The 12,372-nt window shown below is 38.6% G+C and overlaps 1 protein-coding gene across 3 annotated transcripts in view; it reads right to left on the bottom strand.

Moving 5' to 3' along the window:
- ZNF385B (zinc finger protein 385B) overlaps window positions 1–12,372 on the bottom strand; it is a 148,927-nt gene that overhangs the window by 49,575 nt on the left and 86,980 nt on the right. For all 3 annotated transcript variants that reach the window (XM_086750742.1, XM_086750743.1, XM_086750744.1), the window contains one exon: window positions 4,719–4,849. In XM_086750742.1, the coding sequence (XP_086606868.1) occupies window positions 4,719–4,849 (131 nt within the window). The remainder of the gene's footprint in view (window positions 1–4,718; window positions 4,850–12,372) is intronic.

The raw sequence follows: 12,372 nt of genomic DNA on the forward strand, positions 1-12,372 counted from the left end.
ATTGAAAATGCAGAAAAGGAAAGAGCAATTTAGTCCCTCCCAGTAGTTGTCTTGGGAATAGGCCAGGGATACTCAGTATTAAGCAGGGCTAGTGCTGGAGAAGAGACAGATATTTCTGACTAAGTTACTAGTCAGCTCCTCTTTCCGTTCCTGTAGCCCATTCCAGCTGGCTCACCTTCACGGGCAGATGTAAAATACTTCTGGTCCACTTCACAAGGGGACTGGGGGAACTCTAACATAAAGAATCAGCATAAAACTGGTTGAATAGAAATAGACACTGAAGCAGTAACTAGGCCACATTAACCCCTGTGTCCTCTAAAACATGAAGGTATGAACCAGCACTTTGAAACCAATCATGGGCTAGTTAGATGGAAAATATTTCACTAATGTGATAGTTATAAGAGATACTATAATCTTTGATTACCCCTGAGGCCATAACAAACTCAGAAGGAAGCATATGAATTGCTGATTATTTTCTATGATGATAAAATCTGAGAAGTTGCTGATACGGCTTTTGTGCAGACTGACAAGTCCCTGGCTGTACCACTGCAACTGAATCTGAATCATCTAGTGCTCCTCTCATTTTAGGACAAGGCAGAAAGCATTGGAGATTTGAGATAGCTTTTCTGGGGTGTATACATCCTTCATAGGGAGATGCAGACAGTGATTATTTAGTTTACCTTGCAAGATAAATCATGGCTTTCAGCCACTTGAGCACATGCATCATGCTAACCTTCCATGATGTGACCACAGCACATTTTTTCTTCATTCAGTCCACAAGATGGATGATATGAGAAAATGAGTCAGAGAGATGTAGAAAAAGAAGAGTACAGAAGGTAAAAGCCAGTGACTGTAAAAGTCAAGATTACATTACATTAAATGCTCAATGGGGACCAAATTAAGATTACTGTGTGATCTTTGATTTCCACTCACTTTATGCACTTGTCTTTGAAGGCTTACAGATCTTTAAACACAAACAATATGCAAGATGTTACGTGTTAAGGAATCTGAAAGCCAATTTAGCATGCTAAAAAAGGGCTCTACCTAAACATTACCTTTTGGTACAGCATCTGTTCCAAGACAGAGGTACCACTTTGGGAAGTTCCTATAATGCTGACTCCCATTCTGCTATGAACAAGAATATTTTAAGAAATACCAGCCAATAATTTGATTCAAGCTATGCACTTCAGACAGAGGGATAGGAGCAACTGAGCAAAAGCTTTTAGAACTTGATGCCAGGACAAACACACTGTCACCTTTGGATCTGCTGCTGCAGCACTTTTGAGTGCAGTCCTGTGCAGCAGCTCAGGTTCAGAGTATGACAGCTGATCATGCCTGGCCTGTTCTGACAAAACTATTTGCTGGTGCTGTGTAAAGACCAGGAAAGAATAGAGCTCCTATTCTGCAATACCTCTCTGCTTGAAATCCTTCATTCTGCACTTAGAAGATCTCCATTTCTGGCTGATCTGTTGAAACAAAGAGGCACCATTACTGAGGAATAAAGGCATGTATCCAAGGAGCTAGTGCAATCATTCCCCAATTAATTTTTCCTATATAATAAGCAAGTCCTAAGGAACAAAGACAAATTTAATTGGAGCATGGATTGATAAGAAGTATACATACGTCCACAGCATTTTTAGACTACTAATGTTTTTAGGAGAAACAAAAGGGAGGCATTTTAAACTAAATCACACAATTCTGTTAAAAAAGTTAAGATATACTTGGGATAAGCATTTCTTTTAAAAAAGTCGGGGTCTGCTTCCTTTGGAAGTACCCCATGTGGAGAGAAGCAAGTGATCAGAACACTTTCACAAATGAAATGGGAACAATGATGTTTCATCTGGAGCATCACAGATGTTTTCAGAATTGAAAACTGTCAAAGTTATCCATAATATAAAGGGTTTACCTCACATTTTAAATATATTTCCACAAATAAGTTATTTTGGAAACACCGTAAGGGGTGTTCCTTTAAATATGTTTGTAGTTAATACATTTTACCTTGTTTTTTATCAAGCTCCTAAGCAGAAACTTTTCTATTTTCAGGCCACTGAAATTAAGTTAGAAACTATGTCCTAGCAAGGTTTAGAAAACTGTTTCTGTATCTGACTGCCATTGGAAATGAACAAGCAGATCCACATTTCTGCCACCTTCAGTGAACCCATGCACGCATGAACAGCAGCCCTGGCAGGTGCTGCAGTCCCCTCAGTCCTGCTGAAGGTAAGAGCGCTGCACACCAGAGATCTCACTGCCTACAGCACTTGACAAGTCCTCTTGTGAGTGAAGCGCACAGATTTCCTGACTGACCATAAGGCAAATGATAGGTTTTTTTGGGGTGGAAGGGACAGAAAGCTCTTCCAATATTCTGTTCCCACACAACATAAAAAAATAAGGCACTTTGGATAACGCATACATTATAGGTCAACTGGATTTAGCTTCTACTCAGTCAAACTTATCTTCTGGAAAAAGGCTTTTTACAAAATTTTACATACTACCCCTCCTCACTTTACGGTGAAAAAGAAAATATATATATATATATACACAAATGTGGAAATCCACATTTGCTAAGGTTGTGCTAAGTTAGAAAGGAAGTGCGTGACAGCTGGTGTTCACTGTGCCTGTCAGTAGATAACCATGAATGATTTAGTTTTCCAATAAGCTTTAAAGTCCATTATAAAAGACTGTTAGGGAAAAGCAATACCTGCAAGATAAATGGCAAAGTCTGAATTAGAAGTAGAATAGCACTGAACCATTGTTCCTCAAAAAAGAGAGTTTAAACATGTGGTGTCTGTGGTGCATAGCAGCATGATTTTACATAATTATCAAGAATTCCAAAGGAGGAAGAAGTCACTGAGTCAACTATATTTGCTGATAACCTTTTTTTTTTTTTTCTTTTAAATAAAACCCACAGAAGTTTGGAAAGGAATGACAGGTGTGAAGGATAAACACTCCTGGAATTAGGCAAATGGAATGTAATCCAGATAAATGTAAGCTAGTGTACACAGGCAAAATCAGTCTGAATATCCAAATTAATTTGTCTCTAGAGGCTACTACAACTCAGAAATTCAATAATACCACTAAGTAAGCAAATAATGTTGTTTGACTCTACAACTACAGCATCCTTAAAGAAAAAGTTCTCCAAGTCTTAAGTCTTTACATACAGTTCTGTGAGAAAGCTCACCAAAAAAACCAGTGCAACTGGGAAGCAGACACATCAAAACAAAATAAAAATCATTGAATGTATTAGAAAGAGGACAGAAAATGAATATGAATTATATCATGCCTAGAAGATGAGAATGACACACTGCTTTCTTAAAATTGTACTGAGCTTTGATCCTGCACTTTAAGCATACTTGGATTTTTTCTTAATCTTTTATCTCTTTGTACATATGCACATGCATGTACCCTCCCAATCTATATACATGCACATCCTCGCATCTCCCTCACAAATGCACAATTTTCACATATACGTTTTGCAATGAATGGGTAATATTTGCTACTGTTTATAATATGTGTTGGGCTGCTGACACTTGAAGCAGGCTGGTTGATACATTACCTCATAACCATCCCACAGGACTGCGTGCTGGAGCACAAGGCCTGTCAGCAAGAAGTATTTGCAAGTCATGCAGAAAAAAAAAATAAATCCCTCTTGCTGTTTTAACTTCAGACAGAAGGTGAGTTCACAAAAGGAAACACTTGGCAGTGGTTCAGCTGATCACTGTCTGGCAGTAGTGCCACTGCTTCCCTTTCCAATCCCCCCCGCAATTACAGCAACAAGCGCAATGCTGTACAGTTCAGACAACGGTCACGTACAAACAGATTGTACTCTATGACTTGGCAGAAATGACCCAGAGCAGTTTCCTTCCTGCTGCTATTAGCTTACTATTTGCTGAGTCGTTCCATGCTGAATTACCTCCACCCATGGAAACCCGAGTGGCAACATGCAAAACATTGGTTGTGGTGTACTCAGTGCATTGAAGATAATAATTAATTAAACAAATTATAAAGAGCAATAGAAAAAAAAGCATTTTGATAACATTCAGAACGATTTTGTGACTTGTTAATGAAGTGAGAACTACAGAATAGGGTATTCTTGTTATTGCTGCTCTGATAAACATGGAGAACTACAGAAGCATTGAGCACTATTTTGGCAATAATATTTCTTTTGCAAAAACCCAAGATGCTTTACCATAAACTAAAAGTAGCAGGTTCACATTTTTTCACATTGGCTGGCTGTGAAATTTTAGATTTTATTTTATTCAGAATTAACAAGATCCTTCAGTGGCTTCACTGGCTGTAACAGACTTAGCTTGATTCACGTCCATGGAGGATCTAGGCCTTCCCTGCCATACCTGTTTTTCCATTAGCTTTTGCTTTTTCCTTTTTTACAGCACATGGAAATGTACATGCCCAGGCAAATGCTTAAAATTATTCTATCGCTCGTGAAATCTCTATCGTGGTGGTTTATTTTTTTTTTTCCCCCACTGTGCAAACATCAATCCAACAGACCAAGTTAAAAAAGGATCAGCCCCATTCACAGTCAGAATGCTGGGTACCCCTCCCAGGCTTTGGCACAAGGGAACAGCAACCACCACAGCACAGACACAAAGGCTTCTCAAACTGTGCCAGTGGTGCCCTGTTTTAAGGCAGCTTCAATACTGGATATTAGAACTGGCTTGGAAAGCATACATGAAACTAAACGTGGAAACACCTTTACTTACTGTGTTAAAATTTGGGAAGAATCCAACAGCAGGGCTGCTGTCCACAGGGAAGGACATAAAGGGTTTGATATCCAGGGAAGGCTGCATCATCAAGGTAGGTGGGCGCACAAGGGTGGGAAGCGTAGTAGTGCCTGCCAAGAGCAAACAAAACCAGGAATTCATAGTATTCTCCTTTCCACATCACACACAGCATAGCCATGTCTTGCTGACACAACCGCCAAGAAAAAATAATACAGGGAGGCAATAAAGTGGCTCTGCAGGAGTTAATATCATTAAAAGAAACCTATTTCCACACACTACAGATGAGGCAGAGCACTACCCTATGGCCATGGATACTCAGACGCTGAAGAGGAGACATATGGTATATAAATCACACTGGCAGGTAGAATAAATCCTTCCTAAAGCTGAAAAACTCTTCTGTGCCAAAAAGGCCAGGATGGGCACCCATGAAAGTCAGATGCTTTTGCAGTTCATCCTTGCCTATTAGATCAGCTAGTGCAGGCAATACTGCAAGCTGAAATCCAGAGGTTTCTTTCCAAACGATGGCCTGCGTGTTTATTTTTGCCTCTTCTGACAGCATCTGTAACTATCAGGCGCTGCATAAACATTAGTTCATCTAACATTTTAAAAAATGCAATACAGTGGAAGGCAAATATTAGAAAACAGCCAACAATTAAATAATCAGGTAGCACATAAAAGAACACAACTCTTTGCATGCAATGCAAACTAGCATTTTCTTAATTGGAACCCAGATCTTTCTCTCCAAACAAGAGCTTACCAGAAATCTACATGCTGAAATTCCTTCTGTATACACTTGAGAATCATTCCCCAGCAAGACTCTGAAGGAATGGGAAGTCGCAGATGCCCAAATATTCGTTTTTAACTAGCTATCTGCCCTATTCACACAATAGTATGCCTAGTACACAGCTACCAGCTATGCCTGCAGCAGTATTATTTTTCCTGAAATCATACAAAATAGATTTCAAGTAAAATTTACCTCATTGAAATTAAAAAAAAATGAAAAAAAAAAATCTCAGTTTCTCCTTCCCGGGTTGAATAATTTATTCAACACCTACTGGAGCAGGCACTGGAACACAAGTGTCCCACACCTCTAAAGGAGGGTGAGTCACTCTCTACCTCTCCTTCCTCTACCAGAATTTCTCCGTAATTACCTCCTCCCACTCACTGGTGGCCACCACATCAGCCAGGAACATAACAGTCCTCTTAGGAGTTTCTCTGGTCTCAAGTGGAGCTGACACAATACCTAAGCTTTTTCTCATAGAAGTTGTCTGAGTATTTTAAAGCCAGTTGGGAAGGAGAAGGGGGGGGGGGGGGGGAATGGGGGGGGGGCAGAGAGAACAAGTAAACAAGCAATTTTCCTCCTCTTCTCCCATTAAATCAAATCATTTGCATCTACTTGCAAGATACCAGGCAATCCATATGGACTGCCTGAATACCAGTCTTCCATTAAGGGATCTCCCTTTCTCCCTGTTAAGGACAGGCAAAATTGAAGGCAATGTAGACATTTTCCTTCTTTTTGTCTCATTATCTTGCCTCTACAGACACAATTTCAAACCCATTTAACAGCATCTAGGAGGAAAGTTGAGTTCAGAAGCCAGACAGGGCTGCATAGATTTTTTTGGATGACCAAACACTTATAACTAGCCCTGAGCTCAGATTTGTAGATGTTGGGGAGACAGTCATTTTGATCACAGCTGCAGCACAGTAAGCATTATCTTATGGGCTAGCAGATGAACAGCAGGCTATAATCTATTCTCTGCTTCTTCTATAGGAAAAGTGTGATGATTGCAAAAAGATGGGTCATTGACAACTACTACAACTACTACTACATTGACATCCGCACTGAGCTGCGCAACTTGAAAGGAAAAATACGCTTGAGACACTTTCCCAGAATGTTTTCTCCCTTCTACCCCAACACTTTCATAAATGTAAGGTTTGTTTTTGCATAAGCCCATGAAACTCACTGACAGTTGTGCTTAATTAACTGTAAGTCAAAGCTTATTCAAGTGGAGTCACAAACGTCAGAAAGCTAAAGGCTAACATGTCTATAGTTTCTTCTTCATATCCATAATTTTTTCAAAAAAAAAAAAAAGAGCATCAATAGGAAAGGAGTATGTCAGAGGATTTATCCAAAGAAAATATCTTCAACTGCAAAAATGATTATTATTTCGCTGGCTGGTTCTGAAACAGTAGATTTACATAATTTGGATTTCAGAGTTGTATTCAAACATCAGCTATGTTGCATTCAATTACCTAAAGTCCATAAAGTGGCACCATCAAACTAACTTTCACAAGTTTCTCTTTGAAGTTCATAAGCAATTAATGATCCATGACGTTAAAAAAGACTTGTCCTCTCTTTACATATACATACTTCATTGAAGCTATGGTGATATATTTTAACTAAATTTTACAGAAGAAAAAAAAAGAAAACAGAATAGAGTTAAATTGTGACTGACATTTAAAATCAGAGTTAAGTTAGGTTTCTGATGCTGTACTTAACCAAGGTATTGAAAACATTTCACACAGAAGTTTTACAAATAAAAAAAAAATTACCATCCTCCTACAAACAATGCAATATTCTTTGTACTCCTTGGCTGACTACAGATCATTTAATGCAATAAAAACATTTGAAAGCTGCCTGCAGTTTTGCAGTCCATGGTATTTCTTCTGCCAGAGGAATATATGACCAGTAGCCTAGGATACACTCAGAGTCCAGACAAAACAGAAAACATACAAATCTACCAGACTGATTAGTGGAGGCCTTAATAATAAGGGATCTGTTCACTTCTGTTTGCCAGTTTACCACTTCAACTATTACCAGTCAAATACCAGTGACGTCGTTTGACTTAAATTTGATTTTCAGACCCACCTCTGAAAGCCTTGGGAAGAATGATCAGATAAAGATGACCTAAACTACAGGTAGAAGCACTTCAGGACAAAATCATCAGATCAAACAGAAGAAGGCACAGTTTTATACTGGCATTTCTCCCAAAGGTAAAACAGATTCTCACCACCACTCCACCAAATCTGTATGCAGACCTGAGCTATGCAGGAATACTGGCACAAGAAAGATGTAGCTGACAAGCTTCATTATCTTCATAAATTTAACAGATGTTTACCATTTCATTAGCATTTTAATGATAAAGACAATTTACTATGTCAAACACATTGTTTTAAACTACTTGTAAATCTTTGGCATAAATATAACTGATCTTTCTTGTAAACTCATTTGCTCATTTCAGCTTCATAATTTTTAAACTGTTTTAGAATCACAGAATCATAGAATGGTTAGGGTTAGAAGCGACCTTTAAAGGTCATCTGGTTCAACTCCCTGCAAGCAGCAGGGACATCTCCAACCAGATCAAGTTGCTCAGAGCCTCATCCAGCCTGGCCTTGAATGTTTCCAGGGATGGGGCATCCACCACCTCTCTGGGCAACCTGTTCCAGTGTTCCACCACACTCAGTGTAAAATATTTTTCCTAATATCTAATCTGAATCTACCTCAATTTCAATTTTGATTCCTATGACAGGAGTTACGTATGTACTGGAGATGCAAGCAGCAGACAGACTTTGACAAAATGCCCTCATCCTCACTGGTCCCTTTTACCCTTGTCTAAGAGGAGGAAAACAGGTTTTCCTCTGAGCAAATGATCCAAAAATGTCTAATTTTATTAAGAGTTCTTCCTCCTACATACATGTATCTCAAAACCAAGTCCCTGTGTAACAGGGACTGTTCCTCTTTGAGCACGTGCATACAGCTTCACACACTGCAACATACTAGGCCACTGACAGTTTTGCAAAGGTCCGTTCTCATCTTTATCCAAATCTGATCTGTCTCTAAGAAAAAATGCATGAAATTAATAGATTAAGTAATGAAAGTGGTATTTCGGGGAAGCGAAAATCTTGTGTCAGTCACTCCTGCGGCAAGAAGAGTCTGAGGGGCCTGTGAGACATGCTTTATCCAGAGCCAGAAAGGGGGCAGATGGCACAGGGAATCGAGGAGTCTCTACCAGCAACCCCCCACAGCTCTTCCGCAGCTTCACAGAAGAACTGCAGAAGCCAAGACTGGCAATATCACGGTTTTGGCAGAGGCAATCACAGTTAACTTTGGCCATAGTTAATAGTCACTGCTCATCTTTTCAAGCAAACACAGTGCCAAGTTCAGTCAAACCAAAGAACACGATTTCTCCCTTCATACCTTCCTGGAAACTATTTGTGAAAATATTATTTTATTATTCTCTCCCGAAGTGCTCTTCTTTATCACTGACAAACACACACACAAAAAGGTGTAAGCCTGTCCATTAATTCCTCTGATTTGGGTCATTATTAGACCATTACACAAAAATAATTCAATTCCATCACAAAACTTACTCATCTAAAACTCATTTTGTGAACAATTTCAGCATACTTACAGAAATTAATCACTTTCCAGACTTGAAAGCATGCTCTTCCAAAGTCTTCATGAAAGGCAACTATAGAAAAATCTAAAACCATACTCAAGTCTCTCGCCTTTTTCTATTACCTAAAGATGCTACTACAATGTTTTAATCCTCAGATCCAAGAAAGCAATCCACGTTCAAAAGAAGAGGAGTAGAAGAGTAACTGAAGTGCTATCAGGACTGAATAAAAGTATCCAGTTGTCAAATTTCTGTGACCTAGACAATCTACATCCACCTTAGATTGCACATAGTTGCCTTTGTTTTAACTTGTGCCACGGGCAGTATTTGGGAAAACTTCAGAGGGACATCGTTTGAGTTATTTACATCTACCACTACTTACGTGCATTACAAAGAAGAATTTTCAGTTTAGGGATAGGCTGTGCTGGCTTTTTCATCCCTGAATTATCTGAGCGTTTTCAGCCATGAGGAACTTTAGCTTTCGACACCAATGTTGAGTAGCCTCATCTAGCCAGGGAACACTAGCAATGCAAGAATAACTGATGGGAAGTGAGTTCTGGACTTTGTCCTCCCTCGACCTCTTTAGTGCAGCATTTTTCAGACACTGCCTAAGTCAACATCATCCCTTCAACAGTGGATGACGAGTTGTCCCTTTTGCTTTGCCCACTTTGATTGAATTTGTTATGGACTGCAGCCACACTATACACAATCACCTTGCCTTTAGATCTCACACTTCCATCTCCATTTACAGTACTTTCCTTCACAGACCCAGAAAACAGAAGACCAGGCAAGGACATGTTTGAAACTGCTTTCTGGAAGGCTTTTGAGATAATTCTGCATGTGTTCACCTACAAGCTTTTTCTGAGATCCTACAGCTTTCAGTATAGTTTATTAATTTGTCAGTGGAAGTTTTGAACATTGTCAGAAATATTTACTTTAGCATGTGGCCCAAAAAACGGTTTTATAAAGAGATTAGTGCCAGAGGTAGTACACCTAGGCTTTCATATCGAATAAAAATCTCTTCACCTCTATTGCCTGTGCTTTGCAAAAAAAAAAAAAAAAAAAAAAAAAAAATCCACTACCATCTAAAAAACCCAACTTGCACAAGACTTTCCTACAGTTGCTTAGATGCAGCTTTAAAAACTCCCACCTAACTACAGAAATGTACACCCTAAAAAAAAACAACTAATAGCTTTCTTCCCTTGTATCTGATGCCCCCATTGCATCATGCCCCAGATCTGTCTGCTTTCACTGAAATTCTTTTCGCCGATAAACCACAGGCAAAAATCAGTTGCAAGTCACTACATTTTGTAGTTCACGTATTTATATGACATTAGCATCTGAGATCTTTCCCAATACTTAATATAAATATCAGTCTTTTTTTCCCTTCTCATTATGATCAGGTTACAGAATTCATAACATTTCTAAATTTTGTTTGTTTAGTTACACTTACATATGGGTATTAGAGAATGTCATGTGTTTCTGTTTATGCCTAAGATAAACTACTAAAAACAACTTAAGTGCAAGTAAAATAATTCTGACTTTCTGAACAGCAGAAGTTGATATCAAAATGCTTAAGGAAAATGCTATTCTAGAAGTATTCCATTAATAATACTCATGGAGGTGAACCTTAAGACATTCTCCCCTCTTAAATAAAAAGCAATGTGAACAAATATAGTGTTTTAGTAGACTTTTTTCCAAGACTCACTCAACAGAACAAACATTGCTTCCTTATAATATGATATTATGATAAATGAGACTTACGATATCCATAGGGATTCCAGTCTGTTAAAAGTAAAGTAGTTAAGGAGAGAGAAGACCATTCCTTCAACAGATTTTCCCAAATGGCAAATTAACATGATCCTAAGAGATAATTTACTATCCAGGCAACGTAACTTATTTTTAAAAATAACTTGAAGCAGAAGCCCAGCGTATATGAGACATGGCAGAGCCCCCATCTGACAATAGGAAAAATGCTAAGAACGCCTCTTTCCCCAGGGCACCACAGAAACTCACTAATGAATGAGGATGCAGCTCCTTGGGGAGTTGATATGATTACCATCAGAGCTATAGAGACATATGCAGCTTTTAAAACTTGGAGGGTGCACTGAAGTCATACCTCTTAAACATTACTCAGATATCAATGGAGCAGTTAGACCTTCCATTGACTTATTAATGGATTTTAAAAGCAGAAACCATACACATCCATCATCTCTGGCCACTAAAAATTGGTAAATTCTCAAAATAAGTGGGTTTTTTTTCAGAAGTCACAATAAAAGGCGCAAGAACTGGTGTAGTGCTTACAGCTTCTCAACAACACTAAGCAAGAACCACTCTGTGTAACACTCATAAGGCAAGTGATAAGAAAGCACCAGTCCAGGTCTGGCCTTCCACAGCCAAAATGACAGGCAAAATATTTTGCACTCCATTCTGAGTTTATTTTTGCAGTAAATATTTCAGCAAACCTGTACACATTTGATTCAACTTCCCTGAAAAGTACAAATTACCTGTATATTGCACAGCTTAAGCTCTTTGTGCTCAAGAATGACTTATCTAAAAACCATGTCAGATTATGAAAACAATTCTCTCCCTACAAATTAAAACATGATTTCCAGTACGCTTCAGCATAAAGTTAGTATTTCATTATTATCCATCTAGAAATAAATGTTCTATGAATGTACACTAACAGAATTCCATATCCTGCTTTTGTATAAAAATCAGATACCATGAAATGAGGCATTTCCGTATTTCACACACATGCAGGATTCCACCAACTACGTCAATACCAAAAATAAATTGAAATCTAGTGCTGCTGAAATGAGTGGAAGCTCTGGAATTTAATAAATCCAAGTCAACCATCACTTACTTACATAATATTGCTAACTAGATATAGCGGTCACCGTTTAACCCCAGCTGGCAACTAAACACCAGACAGCTGCTCGCTCACTCCCTGCTCTCCAGAAGGATAAGGGGGAAGAAAATGGGAAGGGTAAGAGTGAGAAAACTTGTGGGTTAAAATAAGAACAGTTTAATAATTGAAATTAAACAAAATAAAATCATCATAACAATAAATTGTAAAGAAAATGAAAATAACAAAGAAAGAGAGAGTATAAATGTAAGACAGACAAGTGATGCAAATTAAAAACAACTGCTCACGACCAACTGACCAATGCCCAGCCAGTCCTTGAGCAGCAAAGGGTATGAAATCGAATACAGTATTCAAGGTGCAGCCTCAC

This window comes from Chlamydotis macqueenii, chromosome 6 (genome assembly GCF_036417535.1).
Source record: "Chlamydotis macqueenii isolate bChlMac1 chromosome 6, bChlMac1.mat, whole genome shotgun sequence".
Taxonomy (NCBI): Eukaryota; Metazoa; Chordata; class Aves; order Otidiformes; family Otididae; genus Chlamydotis; species Chlamydotis macqueenii.